General features: G+C 44.8%; 1 protein-coding gene across 3 annotated transcripts in view; it reads right to left on the reverse strand.

Moving 5' to 3' along the window:
- The window catches only part of LOC106584380 (uncharacterized), a 56,800-nt gene that overhangs the window by 21,673 nt on the left and 20,791 nt on the right, over nucleotides 1–14,336 (reverse strand). For all 3 annotated transcript variants that reach the window (XM_014169622.3, XM_014169621.3, XM_014169620.3), the window contains exons 3-7: nucleotides 5,132–5,397; nucleotides 4,231–4,572; nucleotides 816–938; nucleotides 414–647; nucleotides 106–261 (exon numbers count right to left, since the gene is read on the reverse strand). In XM_014169622.3, coding sequence (XP_014025097.2) covers nucleotides 106–261; nucleotides 414–647; nucleotides 816–938; nucleotides 4,231–4,572; nucleotides 5,132–5,397 — 1,121 coding nt within the window. The remainder of the gene's footprint in view (nucleotides 1–105; nucleotides 262–413; nucleotides 648–815; nucleotides 939–4,230; nucleotides 4,573–5,131; nucleotides 5,398–14,336) is intronic.

Below are 14,336 nucleotides of genomic sequence, written 5' to 3' on the forward strand. Positions count from 1 at the left end.
CGAAAGTACCAAAGGGAAAGGAAGGATTTTTCTTAAAGAATAGTCTGTATAGTCAAATTACAAAAGCACTCTAGGTATCATGTGTTCTGATCTGTCCCTCCTCACCTATGATGCACTCGTTGACGTCGTCATTGCAGGTGCTTCCTATGTAGCCTGGGGCACAGTTGCAGTTGAACATGCCGTTGATGGGGTTGGTGTCGCACTGCGCCCCGTCCCGGCACGGGCTACTAATGCAGGCATCGTTCACGTGGCAGAGCAAACCTGGTAGGGAATACTCAACAGTCAGCCTGTGTGTTTTCTGTGCTTATTAGATACCCCTTGGGGATTAATACACTCCGTTTCAATTTATCCATCAGTCTGTCCATAAGAGATGTCTGTATATATCTATAGTATAGACAGGCTTTGTCCCACACCTGTTTTTCCATAGGGGCAGACACAAAGGAAGGATGCCACACGGTCAATACAGGTGGAGCCCTTGGTGCAGGCAGCCGTAGCACAGTCATCTATGTTCTCAGAGCAGTCCAGGCCACTCCAGCCATTGACACATACACAGGTGTAGCTGCCCTGGATGTTGCTACAGGTCCCCCCGTTCTGACATGTGTTGGGCTGCAGGCGACACTCATCCACATCCTCAGTACAGAACTGACCTGTAGGGGGAAAACAGTTGGACATTCGAGAAGAAAAAACTCCCCCAATTTGGACACAGAGAGAAACCACAGACAAACCAAAAAACACAGACCCTGAACGAAAAACTGAAACAAAGAAGAAAAGCCAACCAGACAGACACAAAACCACGGACTATTCTTTATCCTTACCAGTCCATTCTGGGGGGCATTGGCAGTTGTAAGTATTGACACCGTCCATGCAGGTCCCTCCATTTCGGCATTGATGGTCGGGGCAGTCGTCAATGTTGTTCTCACAGTTAGTACCATTGAAGCCTGCCATGAGAGAGACAAAGACAGATATGATACTTAGGCTAATTACACTACATGAAAGCCTGCACTATAGGCCTACCTCTCGCCAATCGGATGGCTCAGATTACCGTGTCTGCAGTAAAGTAGCAGGCAGAAGAAATCTACAGCAAAGTTGATACTGTGAGATTTCAAAATGTTTAAAACCATAACTAGAGAAAGAGTGTCAACGAATACAGCAAAGAGCTGCTGTTTTTATAACTTCATGTTTAAGTTCTTACTCAGCACTGTCAACTAGAGGTGGACCGATTAATTAGGGCTGATTTCAAGTTTTCATAACAAATCGGTAATCGGCATTTTTGGACGCCGATTATGGCCGATTACACTGCACTCCGCGAGGAGACTGCGTGGCAGGCTGACCACCTGTTACCCGAGCGCAGCAAGGTAAGTTGCTAGCTAGCATTAAACTTATCTTGTAAAAAACAATCATTCTTCACATAATCACTAGTTATCTACAAATGGTTGATGATATACTAGTTTAACAAGCTTGTCCTGCGTTGCAAATAATCAATGCGGTGCCTGTTAATTTATCATCGAATCACAGCCTTCTTCGCCAAACGGGTGATGATTTAACAAGCGCATTCGCAACAAAAAGCACGGCCGTTGCACCAATGTACCTAACCATAAACATCAATGCCTTTCTTAAAAACAATACACAAGTATATTTTTTTATGCCTGCATATTTTGTTAAAAGAAATTCATGTTAGCGGGCAATATTAACTAGGGAAATTGTGTCACTTCTCTTGCGTTCTGTGCAAGCAGAGTCGGGGTACATGCAGCAGTTTGGGCCGCCTGGCTCGTTGCGAACTGTGTGAAGACCATTTCTTCCTAATAAAGACCGTAATTAAATTTGCCAGAATTTTAGGGATGCCCCCTGTTCGATAAAATACGGAACGGTTCCATACTTCACTGAAAGAATAAACATTTTGTTTTCGAAATGATAGTTTCCGGATTTGACCATATTAATGACCTAAGGCTCGTATTTCTGTGTGTTTATTATATTATAATTAAGTCTATGATTTGATATTTGAGAGTGCAGTCTGACTGAGCGGTGGTAGGCAGCAGCAGGCTCGTAAGTTCTCATTCAAACAGCACTTTACTGCATTTGCCAGCAGCTCTTCGCAATGCTTGAAGCACAGCGCTGTTTATGACTTCAAGCCTATCAACTCCTGAGATTAAGCTGGCAATACTATAGTGCCTATAAGAACATCCAATAGTCAAAGGTATATGAAATACAAATAGTATAGAGAGAAATAGTCCTGTAATAACTACAACCTAAAACTTGTTCTGAGCAAGGAACTTAAACGTTAGCTTTTTTACATGGCACATATTGCACTTTTACTTTCTTCTCCAACACTGTGTTTTTGCATTTTTTAACCAAATTGAACATGTTTCATTATTTATGAGATTAAATTGATTTCATTTATGTATTATATTAAGTTAATATAAAAGTGTTCATTCAGTATTGTTGTAATTGTCATTATATATATAAAAATAATTGGCCGGTTTATCGGTATCGTCTTTTTTTGGTCCTCCAATAATGGGTATCGGCGGTAAAAATCATAATCGCTCGACCTCTACTGTCAACACTTTGTATTCAACACTTTTATAAGCCATAAAATGCACGTTCTTCCCATTTCCACTCAGCGCTACAACAAGCACTGCAGCAGTGAGTAGGAAAGGGTAATCGATAGGCTTGCGTTCTAGTTGTTATTAGCAGCTTGGATCTTTTTTCATCTTTAGGAATATTTCACTTTCTTTGTTCATAGAAGTAACATGAATTTGTGCATGCAGAAATAATGAGGTGCGACTGGAGTTGTCATCATCCGCTGGAAGATGGTGTCCCTTTTTGGTGAGAGTCAGTGGAGGAAAGAGAGGAGACTGACCGACCATCAGATGCAGGCATCATCAGCTCAGTAAAATGAAAAGCCTCAAGTAATACAACAACGTATTTATTACCAGTGTGATCATATAGAATACCTCCTATTTTGAAATATATTTTTTTAAATGGTCCGTACAGGGCAATTCAAGCAAAGCCAGTATGCAGTGATAACATATTGGGCCTATAGCTTACTGCACAAACATCATTGCTACAGAACTGTTTTTAATTTGTTAATGTTGCTTAGGCTTACATTTTTTAAGTCATGTTAAAAACAAATCTGAGCGGTAGATCTAGGCTTGCATTTTGACTCAGAAAGTGATCTTGACTCAGAAAAGGTTGGTAACCACTGTTCTAGAGCTTTCCCTGTTAACACTATCAACGTTTCCCTTTACTGTGGCAATTGTGATCGAATCAGCGTAATTAGTCACTTTTAATGCAACTATCCGAACAAAGCTAAAGCTTGCGCTCAACAGACCTGAAATTTGCCCAGTGCCCAATTTTTTTTTGAGGGAACATTGGTTGGCACTATGCATTCAGGCAGATAGCATTCTCCTGGAATTCTCCGGACTGCCAGATGGTGAAGCATGATTCATCACTCCAGAAAACACGTTTCCACTGCTCCAGAGTCTAATGGTGGCGAGCTTTACACCATTCCAGCCGACGCTTGGCATTGTGCATGGTGATCTTAGACTTGTGTGCAGCTGCTCGGCCATGGAAACCCATTTTATGAAGCTCCCGACAAACAGTTCTTATGCTGACGTTGCTTCCAAAGGAAGTTTGGAACTCCGTAGTGAGTGTTGCAACCGAGGACAGAGGATTTTTACGCGCTCCGGCGCTTCGGGCACTCGGCAGTCCCGTTCTGTGAGGTTGTGTGGCCTGCCACAGACATTTTACAAACTGACTTGTTGGAAAGGTAGCATCCTATGATGGTACCACATTGAAAGTCACTGAGCTCTTCAGTACAGGCCATTCTACTGCCAATGTTTGTCTATGGAGATTGCATGGCGGTGTGCTCGATTTTATACACCTGTCAGCAACGGGTGAATCCACAAATTTGAAAGGGTCTCCACATACTTTTGTATATATAGTGTATTTCACTACTATCAGTCTTGCTGGCAATCTCTGTCATATAATGTATAATTTACATAGTGATGACAAGTTATATTGTAAACAGATAACATGGGCTAGGGTTGACAGTTGATTGTTGTGCCCACAAAGCGCCATTGGGAACAGTAGGGATTTAATACATAGTGTCTAGTATTATAGCGCCAGTAGGATTCTAGTGCTTGGACCTCAAACATTGATTGCATCAAGCTGCATTCATACAGGCCTCACTAGGCCTTTCTCCATCTTTCTTTCTTTCCCTCTCCCTCTTACCTGGCAGGCAGTGGCACCAGTAGCTGGTCTCAGAGGTTGGGCGACACGTGCCCCCGTTGAGGCAGGGCGAGGGGGAGCAGGGGATGTAGGGGGTCTCACATTGGCGGCCAGTGAATCCGGGGGCGCAGTTACACCTGTAGGAGCCGGGGGTGTTGACACACCGCCCTTGGTTCTGACACACCGGGGCAGAGGCAGCACACTCGTCAGTGTCGTTGAGGCAGCGAGGACCCAAGTAACCTGGAGGACAGGTACAGCCGAACTTGCCCCCAGGCGGAGAGCTGCAGGTGCCTCCATTAGCACAGGGTCCTGACAGACAGCTGTCCTCACGATTACAGCGCATGCCTGGACACACAGGGAGAGAGGCAGTGGAAAAAGAGATGAGTGGGCCGAGGTTATATAACAGAGAAATAGGGGAAACAGTGGGGAGGGGGATACCTAGTCAGTTGCTCAACTGAATGAATTCAACCGAAATGTGTCTTCCGCATTTAACCCAACCCCTCTAAATCAGAGGTGTGGGGGGCTGCCTTAATCGACATCCACGTCATCGGTGCCTGGGGAGCAGTTGTTGTTGGAGTTTAACCGTCTTGCTCAAGGGCAGAACGGCAGATTGTTCCACCTTGCCAGCTCAGGGATTCAAACCAGCGACTTTTCGGTCACTGGCCAAACGCTCTTAACCGCTAGGCTACAGTGCCTCATGTCCTTGGTTACTTATCATGGCCACAACATACAAAACAGACTTCTGATCAATGCAAAAGCTAAGGACTGTCCTGAATACATGCACCAAACAAATGATGACATAGTAGAAAGAATGGATTTGAACTAGTGAACTGCACAGCACTTAGCACTTATCAAGAGCGCTTGTACAGTATTAAGCAACAGTTTGAGTCAAAGAGAAGCTGACCTGTCCATCCGTGGGCACACTGGCACTTGTACTTGTCGAGGGAGAGCAGGGTGCAGACTCCTTGGTTGGCACATGGGTTGTTGGGGTAGCAGGTGGAGTTCTGGGGGGTCTGGCAGTGCTGCCCGGTGTAGCCCAGGGGACAGGAGCAGGTAGGGCTGCCCGGGATGCCCGACACAGCCACAGAGCAATTCCCCCCATTCAGACAGTAACCAGGGTGACACGGGTCTTTGTGATGGCAGTAATCACCCAGGAAACCTGCGGCACACCTGTGGACAAAGGACAACAGAAGTTGTCTCATCAATACATCACAGACAGGACATTATCAGCTATAGAAACCTACAGAACAAACACTATAGATCAAAGAGGAACCAGGAGCAGCAATAGTGGACAACCATGCAATGATTACATCAAGCTTGTGACTCTGCAAACTTGTTTGATGCATTTGCCGTTTGTTTTAGTTGTGTTTCAGATTATTTTGTGCGGGGTAAAGATTGACAGCAAGGTCAAGTTCTCAAAATATTTAAAAGCAGAAGGATGCGACGAGGTGGTGTTAGATGGAAGTGGCAATTTACCACAGGTGGACTCCAATCAAGTTGTAGAAACATCAAGGACGATCAATGGAAACAGGGTGCACCGGAGCGCAATTTTGAGTCTCAGCAAAATGGGGGACTATGTTCAAAAAGTGCTGTAATTTGTAAACTTTACCCTCAAATTAAAGCTGACAGTCTGCACTTTAGCCTCCTAGTCATATTTCAAATCCAACGTGCTTGAGTACAGAGCCAAAACAACAATAAAATTGTCACTGCCCCAATACCTCTGGAGCTCACTAAGTCAGAGAGGGTATGTGGGATAACGTAATGAATACAGGGAAAAATACTACACTGAACAAAAATAAAGGCAACATGCAACAATTTCAAAGATTGAGGTACAGTTCATTTAAGAAAATCACTCAACTGAAATAAATTCATAAGGCCCTAATCTATGGATTTCACATGACTGGGAATACAGATATCAATCTGTTGGTCACAGATACTGTACCTTAAAAAAAGTAAGGGTGTGGATCAGAAAACCAGTCAGTATCTGGTGTGACCACCCTTTCTTTCCCTCATGCAGCGCAAGATCTCCTTCGCATAGAGTTGATCAGGCTGTTGATTGTGGCCTGTGGAATGTTGTCCAACTCCTCTTCAATGGCTGTGCAAAGTTGCTGGATATTGGCGGGAACTGGAACACGCTGTCGTACACGTCGATCCAGAGCATCCCAAACATGCTCAATGGGTATCAGGTGAATATACATATCAGGTGAATATACAGGCCATGGAAGAACTGGGACATTTTCAGCTTCCAGGAATTGTGTACAGAGCCTTGAGACATGGGTCCGTGCAATATCATGCTGAAACATGAGGTGACAGCGGCAAAGGAATGGGACAACAACGGGCCTCAGGATCTCGTCACTGTATTTCTGTGCATTCAAATTGCCATAGATAAAATGCAATTGTGTTTGTTTTCCATATCTAATGCCTGCCCATACCATAACCCCACCATCTGCCCAGTACAGTTGAAACCAGGATTCATCTGTGAAGTGCACATTTCTCCAGCGCGCCAGCATTGGTGAGCAAGAAGCCAGATGTGGAGGTCCTGGGCTGGCGTGGTTACACGTGGTCTGTTTGTGTAAGGCCCGTTGGAAATACTGCCAAATTCTAAAACGACATTGCTTATGGTAGAGAATTTAACATTCAATTCTCTGGCAACAGTTCTCGTTGACATTCCTGCAGTCAGCATGACAATTGCACAATCCCTCAACACTTGAGACATCTGTGGCATTGTGTTGTGACAAAACTGTACATTTGAGTGGCCTTTTGTTGTCCCCAGCACAAGGTGCACCTGAGAGAAATACGTTTTTTTGTACGTATGGAACATTTCTGGGATCTTTTATTTCAGCTCATGAAACATGGGACCAACACTTTACATGTTGCGTTTTTATTTTTGTTCAGAATAGTTGGACTAGTCATGTTCATGTCACTGGAGCTACTGTAAATCATTTGAATAGAGCTGAGCAAGGGAAAGGGTGACAGCAAGGTCAAGTTTTTTTTTTTTTAAAGCAGAAGGATGCAGCGATGTGGTGTAAGATGGAAGTTGGCCAAGTGGCAAAAACAAAAAACAATCATATGTGAAGTTGCAAATACTTGTAAACATAAAAACAAGGACGTAAGGCCAGCTCACCATCGCTAGATAGTGAGTTTAGTGTGTGTGTGTGTGTGTGTGTGTGTGTGTGAGAAGTCACAAGACATAGAGAGAAGAACAGAGAAAGAAATGCCCTGTGTAAAGTGATTTAACGACATGACTAACAGCAGAGTGGGAATTACAATATTGCACAAAAGGACAAATGAAAACTGCACCATACTTTCACTGTCTCTTCACTTCTTGACATGACCCTCTCAGTTTGACATTGTCATTTTGTACTGAGTCAGCTCGAAGTCTGTGTATATTGTATTTTGTATTGTCTATTTTCTTAAGTTCTGTCTGCTGGTTGTGGTCACAGACCGATTGAGGTTGAAGCATGATCAGTGGTCACGCTGCTCTAGACAGACATGGTCTCAGGGCTCTTTTGCTTCTCAGCACACCGGAGTGTGTGTCTGGCACACTGCCAACACACTGTCAAGAGACTCTCAGCCAGAGTAAACTGCTGACTATCAGATATAGGTCTTCACATCTACCTCCCTGAAGGGGCTCAGCGCAGGCGGCTGGTGACATCTTAATTGGGGAGGACAGGCTCATAGTAATGGCTGGAACGGAATAAATTCCATTCACTGACACACGTCCCCCCTCCCTCCCACACTTCCTTTTCTCAAAAAGGAATACATTTTTATTTCACAGATCATTGAATGACAAACATGTAAGAGCACAGTAAAACGGGAATAATTATAATCTTTTGAAATGGAGATGGGAATAATTTTTAAATGTAGTCTCACATGTACTATATATATATTCTGCACTACACCCAAACACAGCTTGAAAATATTAGGTTGAGAGAGCATGGGAAACTCTGACTGTCATGATTCATGACAGTGAGAATTCCAGAGTAGATCGATTGAAAGTGTATAAGTGTAACCCTAATATTTATCACACAGTCCCAGGCTTCAGAGGATTCACATACCTGTTTTAACATGCTTGTTTCACACATACACAACCTTAAAAAACAGATCTTCAAAGAGCTGTAACACAGACCTCCTCACCTCTCGCCGATTGGACACGCTCCACAGGCATGACTAGGCTACTTCCCTATAATACCTTCTCATCCCTCAATCCCTCCCTTGTCTCCTCTCCGTCTCAGCACTCCTCTCCTCGTCTTTGGTTACACTATGCCCTCACCCCACCCAAATACACACACAACTAAGCACAGCCTGTCAATGATATCACAACAATACTGCTACCCTGGGAATTCACACTCCCCTCTACTCTACGCCAAGGCAACCTCTCAACCCTCTGAAAGAATCATGACACGGCCCCTGACATAGATCACTTTAGCAGCCTGTCAAATAAAGCTGACCATGTCCATGTAGGTAATCGTTTTATATTTCAGAAGACCTATAATGTATGAGTAAAGGGGAACATGATATTTAACAAAAAATAAAATCTCTCTGGAATTCAACTGTGTTGAAAGAAAAGATGATATAAGTTTGATTTCATTTAATTGGGTTTATCATTTCTGTATCATTTCTATTTCTGTTGACAGAAAGAAATGTCTTGTCCTTCAGCTTTGTATGCTGTATTTAATATAATATTGCCCCCTAACCAAAATCCCCCTACAGCTAAAGAACAAGGCTGTGAATGACACACAGCATTATTTTTCGCAGGAAGTTTCTAGGTGAAAACAGGAGAGGACCTAATATGACTTCGTCAACCATTTTGAAAAGAAGGTCGATGACATCCGATCCTTGTTTGTTAAGTCAAACGACACCGCTGGTCCTGCTCACACAGCCCTACCCTGTGCTTTGACCTCTTTCTCCCCTCTATCTCCAGATGAAATCTCGCGTCTTGTGACGGCCGGCCGCCCAACAACCTACCCGCTTGACCCTATCCCCTCCTCTCTTCTCCAGACCATTTCCGGAGACCTTCTCCCTTACCTCACCTCGCTCATCAACTCATCCTTGACCTCTGGCTACGTCCCTTCCGTCTTCAAGAGAGCGAGAGTTGCACCCCTTCTGAAAAAACCTACACTCGATCCCTCCGATGTCAACAACTACAGACCAGTATCCCTTCTTTCTTTTCTCTCCAAAACTCTTGAACGTATCGTCCTTGGCCAGCTCTCTTGCCATCTCTCTCAGAATGACCTTCTTGATCCAAATTAGTCAGGTTTCAAGACTGGTCATTCAACTGAGACTGCTCTTCTCTGTGTCACGGAGTCTCTCCGCACTGCTAAAGATAACTCTCTCTCCTCTGCTCTCATCCTTCTAGACCTATCTGCTGCCTTTGATACTGTGAACCACCAGATCCTCCTCTCCACCCTCTCCGAGTTGGGCATCTCCGGCGCGGCCCACGCTTGGATTGCGTCCTACCTGACAGGTAGCTCCTACCAGGTGGCGTGGCGAGAATCTGTCTCCGCACCACGTGCTCTCACCACTGGTGTCCCCCAGGGCTCTGTTCTAGGCCCTCTCCTATTCTCGCTATACACCAAGTCACTTGGCTCCGTCATATCCTCACATGGTCTCTCCAATCATTGCTATGCAGACGACACACAATTCATCTTCTCCTTTCCCCCTTCTGATAACCAGGTGGCGAATCGCATCTCTGCATGTCTGGCAGACATATCAGTGTGGATGACGGATCACCACCTCAAGCTGAACCTCGGCAAGACGGAGCTGCTTTTCCTCCCGGGGAAGGACTGCCCATTCCATGATCTCGCCATCACGGTTGACAACTCCATTGTGTCCTCCTCCCAGAGTGCTAAGAACCTTGGCGTGACCCTGGACAACACCCTGTCGTTCTCCACTAACATCAAGGTGGTGACCCGATCCTGTAGGTTCATGCTCTACAACATTCGCAGAGTACGACCCTGCCTCACACAGGAAGCGGCGCAGGTCCTAATCCAGGTACTTGTCATCTCCCGTCTGGATTACTGCAACTCGCTGTTGGCTGGGTTCCCTGCCTGTGCCATTAACCTGTTAGGGCTAGGGGGCAGCATTGACACGGCTGGATAAAAAACATACCCGATTTAATCTGGTTACCACTCCTACTCAGTAACTAGAATATGCATATACTTATTACATATGGATAGAAAACACCCTAAATTTTCTAAAACTGTTTGAATGGTGTCTGTGAGTATAACAGAACTCAAATGGCAGGTCAAAACCTGAGAGATTCCTTTACAGGAAGTGGCCTGTCTGACCATTTCTGGAACTTCTTTGCCATCTCTATCATTTACTAAGGATCTCTGCTCTAACGTGACACTTCCCACGTCGTCCATAGGCTCTCAGAGCCCGGGAAAAAAGAGAATGTCGTCATTCCAGCCCCAGGCTGAAACACATTATCGCCTTTCTCAAGTGGCCCATCAAGAGACACTAGCTTATGCGCGTGACCCCGACCGCCCCCGCCTTTGGGATTTTTTCCTCTGTTTGCCGAAAAGGAGATTCCCTGTCGGAATTTTATCGCTTTTCTACGAGAAAAATGACGTAAAAATTGATTTTAAACAGCGGTTGACATGCTTCGACGTACGGCAATGGAATACTTTGAATTTTATTGTCAGGAATTGCGCCAAGCGCGCGACACTTCTTTACTATTTCGGATAGTGTCTGGAACGCACGAACAAAACGCCGCTATTCGGATATAACGATGGATTATTTTGGACCAAACCAACATTTGTTATTGAAGTAGACGTCCTGGGTGTGCATTCTGACGAAGACAACAAAAGGTAATGACATTTTTATAATAGTAAATATGATTATGGTGAGTGCTAAACTTGCCGGGTGTCTAAATAGCGAGCCCGTGATGCCTGGGTTATGTACTTAGAATATTGCAAAATGTGCTTTCACCAAAAAGCTATTTTAAAATCGGACATATCGAGTGCATAGAGGAGGTCTGTATCTATAATTCTTAAAATAATTGTTATGCTTTTTGTGAACGTTTATCGTGAGTAATTTAGTAAAATGTTAGCGAATTCCCCGTAAGTTTGCGGGGGGTATGCTAGTTCTGAACGTCACATGCTAATGTAAAAAGCTGGTTTTTGATATAAATATGAACTTGATTGAACAAAACATGCATGTATTGTATAACATAATGTCCTAGGGTTGTCATCTGATGAAGATCATCAAAGGTGAGTGCTGCATTTAGCTGTCTTCTGGGTTTTGGTGACATTATATGCTGGCTTGAAAAATGGGTGTCTGATTATTTCTGGCTTGGTACTCTGCTGACATAATCTAATGTTTTGCTTTCGTTGTAAAGCCTTTTTGAAATCGGACAGTGTGGTTAGATTAACGAGAGTCTTATCTTTAAATGGCTGTAAAATAGTCATATGTTTGAGAAATTGAAGTAATAGGATTTTGAAGATTTTGAAAATCGCGCCACAGGATAGCAGTGGCTGTTACGTAGGTGGGACGAATTCGTCCCGCCTAGCCTAGAGAGGTTAAACCCCTACAACTCATCCAGAACGCCGCAGCCCGTCTGGTGTTCAACCTTCCCAAATTCTCTCACGTCACCCCGCTCCTCCGCTCTCTCCACTGGCATCCAGTTGAAGCTCGCATCCGCTACAAGACCATGGTGCTTGCCTACGGAGCCGTGAGGGGAACGGCACCTCCGTACCTTCAGGCTCTGATCAGTCTCTACACCCAAACGAGGGCACTGCGCTCATCCACCTCTGGCCTGCTGGCCCCCCTACCTCTGGCCTGCTGGCCCCCCTACCTCTGGCCTGCTGGCCCCCCTACCTCTGAGGAAGCACAGTTCCCGCTCAGCCCAGTCAAAACTGTTCGCTGCTCTGGCACCCCTATGGTGGAACAAGCTCCCTCACGACGCCAGGACAGCGGAGTCAATCACCACCTTCCGGAGACACCTGAAACCCCACCTCTTTAAGGAATACCTAGGATAGGATAAAGTAATCCTTCTAACCCCCCCCGCCCGTAAAAGATTTAGATGCACTATTGTAAAGTGGTTGTTCCACTGGATATCATAAGGTGAATGCACCAATTTGTAAGTCGCTCTGGATAAGAGCGTCTGCTAAATGACTTAAATGTTAACAAGACAACAAACTATGTTGGCCTGTGTAGTCTACTCGCTGCAATGTGCTGAAGCATGTTGAAAGAAACTAATAAAACCCATTAACAAAAAAAGAAAATGGGACAAAACAGTGCACAAGGACCTACAGTCAAATACAGTCCAGACTGCTCCTCACCACACAGTAGTCAGTAGTCAGGAAGAACTCAGTGGTTCTGCAGCCAAACTCATCTATAGGATTCTTTGTTATCTCCATGTGGGATTTTTCATTCCCTCCCGCTCAACCTTCTTCCCTGTCCTTCTCTAAGTGCAGTTCACAGCAGCTTTCCTCTCCCTCTCTTCTCGGGGTGTCAGGTTTCTACAGCTGGTTCACATTAGAGAGCCCCGGTCCCATCAATGCACCTCCTCTTCCTCGGCTCTCTGATGGCTGACCTCTCCCTGTCCTGTCAATGTGGGCGTGGGTTAGGGCTTGCCTCTCCAACTCTCTCATGGACCCCCGCCTGCTCACTGATGCCTAAACTCCATCATTGGTACTCTACCCTGCACGTTAGAGACTACTGTCCTATGCAGTGCCGTCGGGAAGTATTCAGGCCCCATTACCTTTTCCACATTTTGTTATGTTACAGCCTTATTCTAAAATTGATCAAATAAAAATCCTCATCAATTTACAAACAATACTCCACAATGATAAAGTGAAAACAGGTTTCGAAATTTTTGCAAATGTACTCAACATAACTGAAATACCTTAAGTATTCAGACCCTTTGCTATGACACTCAAAATTGAGCTCAGGAGCATCCTGTTCCCATTGATCATCTTTGAGATGTTTCTATAACTTGGAGTCCACCTGTGGTAAATTCAATTGACAGTGCATGTCAGAGTAAAAACCAAGAGATCAAAGGAATTGTCAGTAGAGCTCCAATAGACAGGATTGTGTCGAGGCACAAAACTGGGGAAGGGTACCAAAACATTTCTGCAGCATTGAAGGTCATCAAGAATGCAGTGGCCTACATCATTCTTAAATGGAAGAAGTTTGGAACCACCAAGACTCTTCCTAGAATGAGCAATCGGGTCACTCTGACAGAGCTCCAGAGTTCCTCTGTAAAGATGGGAAAAACTTCCAGAAGGAAAACTCTGCAGCACTCCACCAATCAGGCCTTTATGGTAGAGTGGCCAGATGGAAGCCACTCTTCAGTAAAAGGCACATGACAGCTCACTTGGAGTTTGCCAACAGGCACCTAAAGACTCTCAGACAATGAGAAAAAATATTGTCTGGCCTGATGAAACCAAGATTGAACTCTTTGGCCTGAATGCCAAGCATCACATATGGAAGAAACCAGGCACCATCCTTACTGGGAAGCATGGTGGTGGCAACATCATGCTGTGGGCTTGTTTTTCAGAGGCAGGGACTGGGAGACTACTCAGGATCGAGGGAAAGATGAACGGAGCAAAGTACAGAGAGATCTTTGATGAAAACCTGCTCCAGACCACTCAGGACCTCAGACTGGGGTGAAGGTTCACCTTCCAACAGGACAATGACCCTAAGCACACCAAGACAATGCAGGAGTGGCTTCGGGACAAGTCTCTGAATGTCCTTGAGTGGCCCAGCCAGAGCCCGGACTTGAACCTGATCGAACATCTCTGGAGAGACCTGAAAATAGCTGTGCAGCAACTCTCACCATCCAACCTGAGGGAGCTTGAGAGGATCTGCAGAGAAGAATGGGAGAAACTCCCCAAATACAGGTGTGCCAAGCTTGTAGCGTCATACCCAAGAAGACTCGAGGTTGTAATCTCTGCCAAAGGTGCTTCAATAAAGTACTGAGTAAAGGGTCTGAAACCTATGTAAAATGTGATATGTTTTTTAAAAGCCCGTTTTTGCTTTATCATTATGGGTTATTGTGTGTAGATTGATGAGGGGAAAAAACGATTTAATCCATTTTACAATAAGGCTGTAACATAACAAAATGTGGAAAAGGTAAAGCGGTCTGAATACATTCCGAATGC

Source organism: Salmo salar, chromosome 23 (genome assembly GCF_965601325.2).
Source record: "Salmo salar chromosome 23, fSalSal1, whole genome shotgun sequence".
NCBI lineage: Eukaryota > Metazoa > Chordata > Actinopteri > Salmoniformes > Salmonidae > Salmo > Salmo salar.